At 39.3% G+C, this 16,032-nt stretch overlaps 1 protein-coding gene across 13 annotated transcripts in view; it reads right to left on the bottom strand.

The window, feature by feature from the left end:
* Nucleotides 1-16,032, bottom strand: part of citb (citron rho-interacting serine/threonine kinase b) — a 63,833-nt gene that overhangs the window by 2,947 nt on the left and 44,854 nt on the right. For 7 of the 13 annotated variants that reach the window (XM_084358942.1, XM_084358943.1, XM_084358936.1 and 4 more), the window contains 15 exons: nt 15,062-15,242; nt 14,409-14,497; nt 14,220-14,324; nt 13,411-13,580; nt 12,972-13,016; nt 11,209-11,289; nt 5,115-5,250; nt 4,852-4,991; nt 4,660-4,752; nt 3,236-3,344; nt 2,896-3,024; nt 1,602-1,682; nt 1,440-1,518; nt 1,169-1,342; nt 537-825 (listed from right to left, as the gene is read on the bottom strand). In XM_084358942.1, coding sequence (XP_084215068.1) covers nt 537-825; nt 1,169-1,342; nt 1,440-1,518; nt 1,602-1,682; nt 2,896-3,024; nt 3,236-3,344; nt 4,660-4,752; nt 4,852-4,991; nt 5,115-5,250; nt 11,209-11,289; nt 12,972-13,016; nt 13,411-13,580; nt 14,220-14,324; nt 14,409-14,497; nt 15,062-15,242 — 1,901 coding nt within the window. The remainder of the gene's footprint in view (nt 1-536; nt 826-1,168; nt 1,343-1,439; nt 1,519-1,601; nt 1,683-2,895; nt 3,025-3,235; nt 3,345-4,659; nt 4,753-4,851; nt 4,992-5,114; nt 5,251-11,208; nt 11,290-12,971; nt 13,017-13,410; nt 13,581-14,219; nt 14,325-14,408; nt 14,498-15,061; nt 15,243-16,032) is intronic. The other 6 variants (XM_084358947.1, XM_084358948.1, XM_084358945.1 and 3 more) reach the window with 1 other exon arrangement.

Here is a 16,032-nt window from a genome sequence, read left to right as displayed (position 1 = left end):
GTGTAAACTACATAGTGCCCCTTTTAAAAAATGGCAATAAACTTCCACAGAGCAGATGATCTCAGCTCTGGAGGTATTTCTGTTTTACACTGAGGTGCAGTACAGACAGATCCTGAGGTCCTGGAGGCTGACCTGCACATTAATATGAGCTCACAGATGTGTTGTGAGGATGATGCACTGCTCTAACAGCTGGAGGAGACGCAGCTTATGAAGCACGACGAACAGGCCCAGGGTTTATAATATCAGAATATCTTTACTACCAGAGGAAATGTTTGTTGTTGCTGCTCCTCATATTTTCTCATTTGTTTCTATGCGGCACATATTTCCTGTTAGATTTATAATATTGTATATTGTATTTTTTCTATATTCTTATTTTTACCCATTTTTAATTATATTATATATTGTTTTATTCTGTGATGTTTTATTGCTGTCCCACTAACATGAGTCAGATGATACATCAGAGGGGTTTTGTTTGCTTGTTTCATCTTGTCTGCACTTGATTGAACCACCCAGCCAGCAGGACCTCGCTACAGTACCTTGTTCACTGGGGCGAGCTGTGTCCGGACAGACCCGGCGTGGAGTCGGGTGCTGTCCCCGAACCTCCCCGGAGACCTCTCCCTGCGGCTGTCGAGCACCCTGCCGGGCGACTTCTCCCTGTCCAGCGGTCGGGCCGGAGACTTGTCCCGTCTGAACTCGGTGCGGCCCTCCCGGTAGCGATGCGGGGTGCTGGGCTCCCGATGCAGCCCGTCGTGGCTGCCGGGGCCCGAGGTCAGACGCTTGGTGATGTGCTCTGTGTAGGTGGGGGGGCCTCGCTTACTGGGACTCCTGTGGAAAACACAGCACAGGGCAGCGTCTCACAACAGCGTCTCACAACAGCGTCTCACAACAGTGTCTCACAACGGTGTCTCACAATGTTGTCGTCTTCAAGAAACAAGAGCAGTTTTTTTACATTTTCACAGCAGATGGCACTGTTGGCCTTTCCGATGAAAACATTACTCCATCGGTGGTGTTTTCTACCTGACACTTGACAGTTAATGTGTGTCGTAGGTGTTCAAGTGTTTTTAATCCTCCCACACATTCAAATATGAATTCTGTTCTTTTCTCTCTATTGCTTTGTTTTTATCTTTTCTCTTTTTTGTTTTTGCTCAAACTGAGGAACAGCGCTGACCCTCGGCTGGAGCCGGTCCTCTGCAGCTCTCCAGACTCTCTGATCAGACTCCCTTTACAGCAGATGACCCGCAGTTTGTTCTGGTAGGACGAGGCCAGGTAAATCGCCCCAGAGGAGATGGCTGGGCCCAGGTAGCGAGGGTTGGGGATGTCCAGGTGGGCCAGAACTGTGGGACTGGAAGTAAGCACAGAGAGGGACGTGGGAAATACAGCTAACAACCAAAATGGACGTTTTTAAAAAATACGTATCCACGGTAGCCGCTCTGTCTCACCCCAGAGAAGCATGTCCCTGAACCTCGATGACGTCCAGGGAGTTGAAGTAGGTGACAAACAGGTAGGGCTCTCTGTAGGCTGCACCGGAGGAGAGTACACAATTAGAAAGATGGCAAAATAAGATCGCAGCATAAAGCAGCGGGAGCTCAAAGTGTTTTTACCGAAGGACAGAGGCAGGCGGCTCCACTTGATGTCGTCGGTGCGGCTTCTTCGTCCGTACGTGTCCACAAACACTCCAAACTCTGCAACATAAAGAAAGCGTAATCTATATCTCCTCTGTGTGCATCTAGATAAAGAGGGCGTTAACAAGACTACAGCATGCAGGAGGCCTCTGTGTCGTACAGCGAGCACATCACACCAACCCTTCAGCCACTGGTTGAACTGGCTCCCAGTTCAATTTCATATCATGTTTAAAGATACAAGATGTTTAATACTTTGGCGCCTTCCTTCTCTGACGCTCCCTGATGTGTTCACTATCATTTAGTGTTTGTTTTTATGTGGTTTGCTGTTTTTGTATCATCATTGTATTCTTTATGTATTGACTGTTTTTATTTGCTTTGAAAAGTGTCCTGAAAGGTGCTTATAAATAAAATATATTATTATTATTATTATTATATAGACCGTCTGGTACCAGCTCGAGCTACCTGAGCACCTTCCTGCCCTGCGGTTCTTTGCAGCCAGTGTAATTATACTTCCTGCTCACACAGGTATAGAGATCCCCATGAAAGAGATTATTTCATGCCACACTGAGTCGGTCATTTATCTTATCAGTTGCCCTCGTGGTAAAACAAGTAGAGTGTTAAAAACTCGTATTGCTGAACACAGAAGTGCTGTTAGATGCAGAAACATGAATTATCCAGAGGCAGCACATTTTGTTGAATTCAATCATCCTGTTTCCTCCCGAAGATTTAACTGAAAAGGCAACACTTCCCCCAAGAGGAGGAAGTTTGGATATTTTACTCTCCAGGAGGGAACGATATCGGATCCACCGTTAAAGAACGCTGGCGCCTCGTGGACTGAATATAGATACTGACTTTAAGTGTTTGGTTAAAGGTGTTTATGTTGTTCATTTGGAGCTGATGTTTGACTTTTGCCTCATCATTAACACTTTAGAAAGTAATTAACTCAAAGTATTGTGGACTTTGAATCCTTACGAATGGTGTTAAACAATAATTTGATCTTTTTGTATCCTGTCACCGCCTGTTTCAAAGTTGTGCAACACTTTTTTCACTTTCTACATAAAGATAGGTGTCAGACACCTTTACATGAAGCAATTTCCTGAGGTGAATTTACAGTAAACATCAAAAACATGGACATAAAACATAAAAACACACTTCTAGCAAGTTGTTGCCTCGCAGTCATCGTCTGTGCTGCAGTTTTCTTGTATCTTATCCACTGATGGGAACTTTAGCATTTAGTGTTGTGGGCAGAAAACAGCCGTTCATTCAAACGCACCGTGAAAACACAGCAGGTACTCCTCCTTCTGCAGGCTGCTCGCCACCTGCATGATGGCGATGGGGAAACTGTGCGACGAGGCTGCGAACACCGCCGAGGCCAGCGACACGTCGTTCTTGTCCAGGAACTCTGCAGTGGACGAATCAGAAGTCCTGGTTTCAAACAATGTGTCTAACTTCTTTATGTTTATTTACCTCTGAGGTCACAAAGTCGAGGCCCTTATAACATATCTGTGTGTCTGCTGTGCTCCTGAAGTCTTTCTCATCAGAGCGGCCGTTATGTTTACGTTCTGTTCCTTTTTTATATAAAACCACAGCGGTTGTTCTGCTCCTGTCCTCACCCTCGAGCACGAACTGCTTCATCTCGATCTCGTAGAACTTGTTGGTGCCGATGATGATGCTGTAGCTGGTCAGGTGGATGCAGCTGCAGGGCTCCAGAGTTTCAATCTCCTGCGAGATGAAAACATGGAGGCGTGAGAAGACAAGACACCTCTATGATGGAAAAAGGCCTCCGCTGTTTTCTCTAGTTAATAATAAACCAGAAGGGAAAGAAGCAATAACCAACCTCTCTTTGTTTTCCTGACTGAATAAACTGAATAAACAAACTGAGAACCTGACAACACAATTTATACTGTTTTACTTTGTGTGAAGCTAGAAGGGTGGCAGGGTCCGCCACATATAAACAGTGTTCTGGGACCTTATTTTCCTCTGAGAGCAGCTTGACAAAAAATAATTATGCTGATTTTTTTTTTTCCAGACAGAAACATTTTGTTTAACTTGATGAAAATGTTTTGGTTTTTTTCTCCTGGACATTTTTTTTCACGAATGAAAAGACACATTTTCAGTTCAGTTTTTCCCCTAAAAAGTTTTCTACTGAAAAAAAAGTTTTTTGACTTTTCACACATTAAATTTTGTTGTTTGTTTTTTCCTCCTGAACATTTTTTTGTGGAACCAAGTGAAAAAAAAATTAAAGAGGAAAAAACCTTTTTTCACAAATGAAAAAAAAAAAATCTGCTGATTTTTTTTTCATGTGTGAAATCAATTCACAAAGATATTCACTTAATTTTCAGTAGATTTTTTTGTAAACGGGTGAAATTTTTTTTTTTTTTTTTCACCTGTTTACAAAAAAAAGTTCAAGAGAAAAAATCAAAAACATTTTCATTTCTGAAACTAAGTAAAAAAAAAAATATTAAAAATTTTTTTTTTATAAATGATTTATAATTTATTTTATAAAAACAGGAAAAAACTTAGTTTCAGAAATGGAAATGTTTTGGGGTTTTTTTCTCCTGAACTTTTTTGTGTGTGTAACCAAGTGAAGAAAAAAAAAAAAAATCAAGAGGAAAATAACCTTTTTTTTAATTTAGTTCCACACATGAAAAAAAGATTTCTCCAAAAAAATGTTTTGTTTTTTTCATTTCTTTCCATGTGTGAAATAATAATAAAAGATTTTTAAAGGGCGTCTACTAGTTTTATTACCTCTTTAATACTGTAAATATTAAAATTCTGGGCTGGACAACATCTTAACATGAAATCATTGATGTGACATGAGACGACATATCATCTTAGATTTTGGATATTGTGATATGAAAATCTGAATTACAGTAAAATGATGCAATTTTGTGAACTTAACAGACTGTTTTACTTACCGGCTAAGTCAATATATCAACATTACTGATGATTAGGAGGTTTAAAAAATATCAAGATACTATTGTTTAAATAATATCACAATAGACTATATCGCGATAGCTCGGTTTGACACGCTCACCTTACGGATGCAGTATTTATTGAGATTGTCGTTGTAGCGCAGGATGGTTATCTTGTTCGGCATTGCAGCACATATACACGGCCCGTTGTCTATCTGTAGAGAGAACGTAGACGTCAGTTTTTAAAGAGAAAGTCAGAGAGCAGAAGATCTGATTCAAGTCCAGCCTCACAGAGGAGGAGGAGGAGGACCTACTCTCCCCGCAGCAAACAGATGGCAGCCTTTGACCGTCTCGAAGATGTAGGGGGCCAGTTCAGACTGGCTGGGCATGTGGGACTGGGCCAGAGACTGCTTCACTCTCTTGATCTCCACCAAACACAACGCTCGCTCGTCCCCTGCAGCGAACACACACACACACACGCACACACACACACAGATATTACAAAGAAGCTGGAAAATAAGTTTCTTATTAATGCCAGTTACTTTGTGATGGTAAAATACAAAGCAGAGCGTCTTACCGACAATCATCAGCAGCTTCTCCTGCTCTTTGACGACGTGGATCTGAAAGACGGATCCCAGGCCCGGGATGTGAGTCAGAGAGTTCTTGATCACGTTCAGGGCGTACAGGCCCTCTTCAGAGCCCACCAGAACTATCTGCGGCACAGCGAGGAGACAGAATCATTAACGTAATTATAATGACTCTGGTGAACGTTTCAAACAGGAGCAACATGTGGTAAACCTTAACAGTGAGCCTCCGAGCATCTGCTGTGTGTCCCTTCATAAACAAAGAGCATCACTGCTCCTGTTGGATGAAGGTGTTTTCTAAATGATCAGCAGCTTCATTATGTAAGAAATGATGCGAAAATGTCTTTACTGCATGTGCATTGACAACAATCAAATATACGGAAGCCCTGAGGGGCAAATTAAAATTACTTTTTCTGATGATGCATTTTCAAAGTCTGAGCTAAACAATTTTCTCTCCTGTGTTTATGGGAAAAAAACTTTTGTGAGAATAATCTTTCGTAGTTCTAAGAAAAGAAAAACTTACTACTGAAAAAAATGTTGTGTACTTGGTTAAACACATAAAATTTTGTTGTTGCTCTTTTTCTGTGGAACCAAGTGAAAACCCTTTTTTTCACAAATGACAAAAAAAATGTAAAAATCTGCTGGAATTTATTGTCGTGTGTGAAATAAATTATTCACAAAGATGTTTACTTAATTTTCAGTAGATTTTTTTTGTAAAAAGGTGAAAAAAAGAAAAGAATTAAATGTTCTACTTGGTTTCAGAAACTGAAATGTTTTGGGCTTTTTTCTCCTGAACTTTTTTTTGTGTGTAACCAAGTGAAGAAAAAAAAATTTAATAGGAAAAAAAATTTTGTGTTTTTTTTTACTGTTATTTTCATGTCCAAAATACATTTTTCACACATTCCCCCTTATTTTCAGTAGATTTTTTTTTTGTGACCAAGAAAAAAAAAAATTTCATTAAGAAATTTTCTTTTGCACTCTGTTCCACACATGAGAAAACTTTTTTGTACGGAAACTTTTTTTTTTTTTTTTTTTTTTTTCATGTGTGAAATACATTTTTCACAAAGATTTTCACTTCATTTTCAGTAAAATCTTTTTGTTACCAGGTGATTTTTTTTTAAGAGGAAAAAACGTTTTCACTCCACACACAAGAGAAAAAGAAAAAAATCGTCTACTGAAATTTTTTGTTTTATATTGAATTTTTTTTTTCTACTGACATTTTTTTTTGGGACTGAAAAATTACATGCTTTTACTTGTTTTTAACCAATGAATGTGGAACAGAGTGGGAAAAAAATTTCATTCTGTTGAGAACATTTTTTTTCCACTTGGTTTCCAAAGTAAAAATAAATCTACTGAAAATTAAATGAAAATCTTTGTGAAAAATTGGTTTCAAACACGAAAAAAAAAAAAAAATGTCCAGGAGAGAAAAAAATTGTCATGTGTGAAACCGATTTTTTTTTTCATAAGAATTTTTCTCCTAAAAACATTTTATTTACAGGAGACTTTTTTGTACCGAGGACCTGGAAGACTAAGAAGCTTCATCAACATACTGAAAATTAAACAAATCTTTGTGGAAAAATTGGTTTCAAACATGAAAAAAAAGGTTCAGGAGAGAAAAAAACCCTTAAAATGTTCATGTGTGAAACCAATCAAAGAATTTTTTTTTTTTTAAGTAAAAAAAAAATTTCAGCAGGGAAATAAAATATTTTAGATTTTATTTGTTTTGTTTTCATGTGTGTTGAACCGAGTGAGTTTTCTCCTCTTGAAAACTTTTCAATCTTCACTTGGTTCTAACTACCTGGAGGGGAGCTGGCTGGCTTTTAAACTCTGTGTGGGAGTGTCCTTACAGAGTCGACCTGAAGGAGCCTCTTGGATGAGGTGAAAAGTCTTCAAGAAACTGAAACAAGTCCAGTTGCCTACGATACAGACCTCGAATTACTATGACCTGGATGACTGAGAACCTTCATCAACATTAGTTTTTTAATTTTATGTGTGAAACCAAGTACCGAAGGAAAACAAGAAAAGAAAAAATAAATAACTATTCAGTAAAAGTAGAAACATTTTTTCCTCTTGAAATTTTTTTTTAAATTGGTCTTAAAAAAAAAATTACTTTCTAATCTATGTGAAAAACTGATTGCGCACATGAAAAAACAGTTGAAAAAATGTCAGTAAAATTTTATTTTCATGTGTGAAACTGAGAAAGAAAGGGTTTTTTCCCTCTTGGAATTTCTGTTTTTTTTTTCTGACTGAAAAACTAAATTTTTTCAGTCAAAAAAAATAATTCGAGGTGCTGAACTCCTGAACTTTTTTGTGTGTGTGAAACCAAGTGAAGAAAAAAAAATTCAATAGGAAAAAAACCTTTTTTTTTTACCTGGACTACTGAAATATGACATTTTTTTTACTGTTTTTTTCATGTCCGAAATCAATTTTTCACAGATTCCCCCTTATTTTCAGTAGATTTTTTTTTTGTTGTGATCTTAAAAAAAAAATTACTTTCTAATCTTTGTGAAAAATTGATTTCGCACATGAAAAAACAGTTTAAAAAATGTCAGTAAAATTTTATTTTCATGTGTGAAACTGAGAAAGAAAGGGTTTTTGTCCTCTTGGAATTTCTGGGGGGTTTTTTCGACTGAAAAACTAAATTTTTTGACAAAAAAATGTCCAGGAGAAAAAAACCCAAAACATATTCATGCAAAAACAAAACAAATTATACTGAAACCTTTTTTTTCTATTGATTTTTTTTTTTTTCCCTGGACATTTTTTTGTGTGCACATAAAAAAACAATGTTCAGGAGAAAAATCAATGAGTGTGTGAAACCTTTTTCTTTTAACCCTAACCTAAAAAAATTCTGGGTCTTGAACCCAGGTTGCCCGCACAACAGACAGGCACCATACCACTGAGCCAAAACACTCATCAAAAGTCATGGTACACTCTGTCATATTCACTCCTTCATCCACACACTCCATCAACCAAAATTCAACATGGTGCCCTGCTGAGTGTGGGGGAGCTGGGGCTTGAACCTGGGTCTCCCACACAGGGGACAGGCACTCTGCCGTTGAGCCATACCTTCCTTTACTTAAGTCATATCACACACATAAACTGAGGTAATCTCCACAAGGACCTCACCCAGAGCAGTAGGTTGTTTGAAACCAATTTTTCACAGATTTTCATTTAATTTCAGTAGAATTTTTTTTTAACTTTTGGAACCAAGTGAAAACAAAAAATATTTCAAGGAGGATACAATCTTTTTTTATTCATTTGGTTCCACACAAGAAAAGAAACATTTTCTAGAAAAATTTTTTTGGGCTACTGAATTTTAAAAAAAATGTTTACTTGGTTTCAAACATTCAAATTTTTAGCTTTTTTTCTCCTGGTCATTTATTTTCCGTGTGGGGAACCAAGTGAATAAAAAACTTACAAGAATTTTTTTCACTCAGCTCCACACATGCAAAAACAAAACAAGACAATTTATACCGAAACATTTTTTTTCTATTGAATTTTTTTTTTTTACAATTTTATTTTTTCTTTCCCTGGACATTTTTTTGTGTGCACATGAAAAAAACAACGTTCAGGAGAAGAAAAAAAAAAATTAGAGTGTGAGACCTTTTTTTTGTTTTTAACGCTAACCCTTTTTTTTTCAGTACAAAAAAAGTTTCTCCTGTAAATAAAATGTTTTTTAGGAGAAAAAAAGGGAAAAATATTCTTGCGAAAAAAAAATTGGGGGTCTTGAACCTGGTTCACCTGCATGACAGACAGGCACCATACCACTGAACCAACCAATTCATCAAAAGACATAGTACACTCTGTCATATTCACTCCTTCATCCACACTCCATCAACCGAAAATCCACGTGGCACCCTGCTGAGTGTGGCAGACCTGGGTCTTGAACCCCGGTCTCCCACACAAGGGACAGGCACCATACCAACAAGCTAAAATACTCATCAATAGTCATGGTACACTGAGGCATATTCACTCCTTCAACCAAAATTTCACATGGCACCCTCCTGAGTGTGGGGGACCTGGGACTTGAACCCAGCTGTACCGCTCAGGGGGGAGGCACCCTGCCACTGAGCCATACCTTCATTTAGTGGAGATCTATCACACACATAGACTGAGCTAACCATCACAAGGACCTCACCCAGAGCAGTAGGTCTGTGCACCTGACCCACAAATAAGGCTTTTTCCAAACCCCAACCCTAACCCTTTTTTTTTTCAGTACAAAAAAAGTTTCTCCTGTAAATAAAATGTTTTCAGGAAAAAAAAAGGAAAAAAAATATTCTTGTGAAAAAATGTTTCTCTCCTGAACATTAAATTTTTTTTGTGTTTGAAACCAATTTTTCACAAAGATTTTCATTTAATTTTCAGTAGTTATTTTTTTTTACTTTGGGAACCAAAGTGAAAAAAAAAAAAAATTCAAGGAGGATACAATCTTTGTTTTAATCATTTGGTTCGACACAAGAAAAGAAACATTTTCTACTCAAATTCTTTTGGCGACTGAATTTTTAAAAAAATGTTTACTTGGTTTCACACATTCACATTTTTTGCTTTTTTTCTCCCGGTCATTTCTTTTTCATGTGGGGAACCAAGTGAATAAAAAACTTTTCACTCAGCTCCACACATGCAAAAACAAAACAAAACAATTTATACTGAAAAATTTTTTTCTATTGAATTTTTTTTTTACAATTTAAATTTTTTTCCCCTGGACATTTTTTTTTGTGTGCACATGAAAAAAACAATGTTTAGGAAAAAAAAAAAAAATAGCGTGTGAAACCTTTTTTTTGTTTTTAACCCTAACCCTTTTTTTCCAGTACAAAAAAAGTTTCTCCTGTTAATAAAATGTTTTCAAGAGAAAAAAAAGGGAAAAAATATTCTTGCGAAAAAAAAACTCTGGGTCTTGAACTCGGGTCACCTGCATGACAGACAGGCACCATACCACTAAACCAACCAATTCTTTAATATTCATGGTACACTCTGTCATATTCACTCTGTCATATTCACTCCTTCAACCAAAATTCTAAAGAGCACCCTCCTGAGTGTGCCACATGGGACGGGCACCATAACAGCAAGCCAACCAATTCTTAAACAGTCAAGGTATACTCTGTCATATTCACTCCTTCATCCACACTCCAGCAACCAAAATTTCACAAGGCATCTGAGGGGGACCTGAGTCTTCAACCTGGGTCTCCCACACAGGGGACAGGGACTCTGCCACTGAGCCATACCTTCCTTTGATAGATTTATATCACACACATAGACTGAGCTAACCTCCACAAGGACCTCACACAGAGCAGTAGGCCTGAACACCTGACCCACAAAAAAAGCGTTTTCCAGACCCCAACCATAACCCTTTTTTTTTCTCAGTACAAAAAAAGTTTCTCCTGTAAATTAAATGTTTTTTAGGAGAAAAAAGGGAAAAAATATTCTTGTGAAAAAAAATTCTCTCGGTTTCACAGATGACAATTTTTTTTCTTTCCTGAACATTTTATTTTTTTTCGCGTTTTTTTCAGTGAATTTTTTTTTACTTTGGGAACCAAGTGATTTTTTTCACTTGGTTCCCAAAGTAAAAAAAAAAAAAAATTCTCAACAGGATGAACATTTTTTCCCACTCGGTTCCACATTCATTTCTCCTGAAAATGTTTTCTTTCTATTGAAATTATTTCTTTTTTTTTTTGGTTCTTTCACTATTTTTTTTTTATTCCTGAACACTTTTTTTGTTTACGAGAAAAAATTTAATTAATGTGTGTCAAAAATATTTTGTCAGTACAAAAAAAATTCAGTAGATCCTTTTTTTTCACAGAGTTTTTCACACACAATAAAATTCTCCTGTTAATAAAATGTTTTCAGCAGAAAAAAAGGGAAACAATATTTTTTCACACGACAACTTTTTTTTTCATATTTTTTTTTTCTTGTTAAGATGTTCTCACAGATGAAAAATTAATTAAAGAACTTAGAAAGATTATTCTGGCAAAACTTTTTTTTTTCACCAGATCACGTCATAAACACAGCAGAAAAAATAATTTAGATGAGATTTCTCACTGGCCCCTCAGGGCCTCCGTACAAATAATAACACCCCATCGACAGTGTTACCTGATCTGTGAGGGGGAGAGTGCAGTTAATATCCAGCCTATCGTCTCCCTCCAGCTTAAGGAGAGAGTTTCCCAGCAGCTTCTGTAAGAGCAGAAAGAGGTGAGGGGTCAGGGGTCACGACCTCAACGCGACCTGAGGGGGAGGCAGCAGAGGGCAGGACAGAGGGGGTTGGACGGCTGCAGGACTGTGTGCAGGTTAACGGTGTCAGAGGTGGGACCGAGTCACAAGTCTGTCTCCAGGTCATGTTCACAGCTTCACACAAGTCCAGTCACAAGCAGGAAGTGAGTCAAGTCAGAGCATCGCTTAACCCTTCATAGGTTTTCTCAGCTATTTCCTACAGAACAGTTTTAGTCGAGATATCTATTTAAATAAAATGTTGACTGATCATCTCTGGTCGAAGTATGCTCGCAACAAAACAATCCCCAGCATGCACCGTGGTTTACCGAGCAGGAACATCTCCGGTGTTTGTGGTGGACTTTTCAAAGGCGATATTATTTTGATGTAGTTCAGAGTCGGAGCGTTTACCAACGAGAGTAACGGAAGTTAAAACCCTCAAAAGAAAAGTCTGATGACTGTCAGAGTTTATCTAAACTTCCTCAAACTATTGGTTGAGATGTTCATGAATCACAAAAGTTATATTGTTTTTATTTCACTTTAACGAAATAGAAAATTGCCAAGAAACACAAAGTTGCCTGATTATAAATTGTTGTCACTATGATTTTTGTCTTTCGTGGACGGGACTGCAGCTGAAAATTAGCCGTGAAGGCTAAACTGGCACATTTACAGAAATGTTACCACTGTGTCACGTCCCTGTAACTCTGATCTGTATAAAATAAACAAAATAAATAATTACATCAGCATGATTTGTTGGACATTTCCTAGAAGAAGTTCCTCTTTAGTGACTGAAAAAAGTCGAGACATCGGCACCTCCAGGGCGGTTCAGATAACACCGGTAATAATGAGTCGACAAAGCCACATTTAAAGGAGCAACTAAATAAACAAACTGACCTTAAAGGACAACACAGTTTCATACTGTTTTACTTTGTTTATATGTGGCGGACCCTGCCACCTTTCTAGCTTCAAACAGTGTTCTGGGACCTTATTTTCCTCTGAGATCAGCTTGTTTATTCAGTTATGGAAAAAATACATATTTCTGAGTTTGTATTATTGTAAATATACAAATTCTGAGTTTGAATTTCTTCTCCAAAACTACATAGTGCCCCTTTAATTACATAAAAAAAACATCGTCAACCCCTCGAAACTGTAAAGTTAAGTCAAGTTCATGTCGCCCAGTTTGCATCTTGTGTCTCACAGAGTCGCGTGACTTCAGTCCCAGTCTCTGCAGCGAGTGCAGCGAGGCAGCAGGGGGGTGAAAACACAGACGAGTACACGAGCAGGTAAAGACCCACTGTCTGATCCCCGGTCCTCTGGGACGGGACAGCCGAAGAGGATCGACCCAAAGATGATCAAACATCATCTTGGTGACCAGTTGTGTACTGTGGCTATAAAAACAGGACACCAGTGGCAGGGAAGAAGATCTGAGCAACACTGTTACGTCGACACAGAGTTGGTACAGGACACGACAGTGTAGCAGAGGATAGTGAGAGTGAGGAGCGCTCACAGCAGGTGAGGTGAGAGCCGGGGGGGGGGATGACCAACCAACACAATGACAGACACATGCACTACTGCGTGCCTCGTGTGTGTGTGTGTGTGTGTGTGTGCGCATCAGTCAGTCTTATATGTTTGTCTTTGTAACTCTTTACCTGGACCAGTGGAGACAGAACCATTTGTCTTTTGGACACAGCAGCCTATGTGTACAATGAAACCCAATGGAATGGGCAGAATAGAGCAAATCAACAAAACATGCCCATATACCGGACATACAATGTGGCATGATGAAAAAGCAACAAACAGCAGTGAGAAGGACAAAGAGAGAGAGAGAGAGAGGAGGGAGAGAGAAGAAGGGGACAATTAACGACACATATAAGTGAACTGGGGCTCATCACTAAACTCAATTCTTAGAGAATACAACGTGAATGAAAAGCCCCCACACAGTTAAACAGCCAGTTTACGATCGCAGCCATAGACGAGAGGCAGTGATCTGTGACTGCGCTCGTAACGGTTTATGATTCGAGTCAGCAGACATCAGAGAGCCGACCGCCTCCCCGTCGCCCCTCCTCGCCCTGCTCCAGAGATACTCACTGCGTCGGCCTCGGCCTTCTCCCGTGAGGCCCGCCCCGCGGCCACCACGGACTCCATGACAGCCACCCAGCGCTGTTTGTCTGGGAAACTGGGAGCCATGAAGTAAAGTGCCTGTCCAGGCCAGCAGGGGGCGTGACAACGGGACTCCAGCTTCAGGACGTAGGGAACATCTGACACACAGGGGACATAAGTGAGGTACGACTTCAGCATGAATACCTCCTCCTGACACTATTTATTGAATAAGTTTAAAATAAACCGATCAGCCACAACATTGAAAAGCACCGACAGGTGAAGTGAATAACAATGATCATCTCGTTACTATGGAAACTTTGAGTCGCAGCGTTTATGTGGATGCCACTTGACAGACATCACCTCCTGCTACTTTTTCCACTTCACCACCGAGGGAAATATTGTACTTTTTACTCCACTGAGTGTATTATCTCACATCTGTAGTTGCTAGTTAAGATGCAATATTTTATTCATACAATATATTATCAGTTAAAAAAGACTGGACATTTTTCAGCATTGGTGCAGATAGAAAATGTCTATTTCAACTTCAGCTCAAAAATTCAGGATATCGGCTATCGCCATCCACGTGAATGCTTCCCAAGGTTTCCCAGCAGAGCGTCGCATCATATTTAGATAATCAATGCTCTTCACTTCACCTGTCAGTCCTTTCATTGTTGTGGATGATCTGTGTTTGACAATGAAATCTTGTATAAACCAGACAGTAACTGTGAACAACACTGCCGAAGAAGAAATCTGAACCCAAAGTGACGGATCACAGGACGCAGATCAGTGTGTAGTACCTGACTTGGCGGTGTTGGGTAGCTCAGACGCCCCTACGGCTCCATGAACAACCACCTCTCCGTCTGACAAACACAGGTCGAACTCTTCCAGCGGCTTCACTGACTCTGAAACACACACAAAAACATGTTAGTCGACGCAGTGTTCGCGAAGAAGGTGAAGAACGTTGTTCTGGTAAAATAAAAATCAACCTTCTCGGGGCTCGATCTCGTAGATGGACACTTTAGTCCCATCCAGGACCATGTACTTTCTCTCCCAGCCCTGGCCTCGCTTCCCGTTCCTGCAAACACACGAGGCAGCTGCGTTACTACAAAGCTACAAATCGGGATCCTACACTTTTTTTGTGTGTTTAAACTGGTTTAAGTAGCGGATAGGTGCCAGACAGAACAGCACAGAGAGCGCCTGAGAGGACTTGAGTTAAGTTACATCAGCCTGATCAGTGGGAGGAGATGACACAGCCTCAGTGCAACGGAGAGACTATATTGTTCGAGACAAATACACTCATAGGTGTGAAGGACATGACAGATACACAACATGAAGTGTCTTGGTAAGGTGTTGAACTGCTTCAACACCCCTGGGTGTAGATTTAGCAAGTTTCTGAAGCATATGACCCGCATCGCCTCAACACTCACACATTAAACTATTCAGTGACTCCTCGAGGTCTGTATGGAAACAAGTTTCTCCACTTCTTTATTAAGGATTTGTGTGTGTAAATCAGACACACCATCACGGGTTATGCAAAGATGCAGGTGTTTCTATTCCCAGTATCTAGATGAATCTCTGGCCCGTGTGATTAGATAAGACAAAAAGCTCAAAACGATGACACTAGTGTGCCACGGCTCACCTGGGCTGCTTCATCCAGCCCTCCAGGTGCATGTGTCCGCTGGCCTCTTTGAGCTGTTGGCCCGGGGAGCTGCCTTTGTCCCGACACAGGCCCTCGGTCAGATGCAGGGAGCAGTCGCTGGACATGCCACATGTGGCTGGGAGGCAGGGGGAGCACTTTGGGTGGCACAGAGCGTGACATTCTGAGGAGATAAAACATCGTTAACGAGGAAGCAATGCCACACCGGCTTCTCTCAAAGAAATGTTCAGTATCAGCATTTACAGGAGCTGTTTCACTCCAACACAGTCAAATGTAAAAAAGTGAGGATCTTCAAGTATGTCTGTGTTAAACGTCTCAAAACTGTCATACAGCAAAAGAAACTGTAGTAATTTATAATGAGTTAATTCATGGATAAAACTGAGATTTTCTTTTCAACACGTCTGTTGTGTTTTTCTTTAAATAAACCCTGGTCTCAGCCACAGAAATGCAGTGTTATAAAAAGGTTAGGCAGAACAATGACAGTGAGTGAGAGGCAACAGCAGCAGCCGTCACCATGATTCACACATCATAATTACACCCAGCATTTATCATGATTTATATTTATACAACAGAAAACACACAACAACATTAAATAACAAGAAGGCTGACGTATGAATATTACTTCGGTAACACATTATATATCAGGGTACACGTGTTAGCCATTAGTTTGTTGCTTATCAGCAGGTGTATTAGTACCATTATAACTCTTTATTAGTCATTTTCAGTGCCTTAGTCTGCATGACAAAGTTCAACACCTACTAGGCTGGATAAAGCGATAAAGCGGCGATCCAGGATTTTTTTCTTATTTTCTTTGACATTGCAAGATTCTCATTTCTAGGGAACAGAGCATTGATCGTGGTGAAAATCGAGTGAATACAATCTGATGTGTATCCTCGATCAGCGTAACTTACTTTATGTTTAAGCAGTTACGTGTAGTTTAAGATTTAAAGTGA

This window comes from Pagrus pagrus (genome assembly GCF_965226575.1).
Source record: "Pagrus pagrus genome assembly, chromosome: 8".
NCBI classification, from domain to species: domain Eukaryota; kingdom Metazoa; phylum Chordata; class Actinopteri; order Spariformes; family Sparidae; genus Pagrus; species Pagrus pagrus.
Note: the sequence above shows the minus strand (reverse complement) of the source record. Positions and strands in the feature narration are given on the sequence as shown.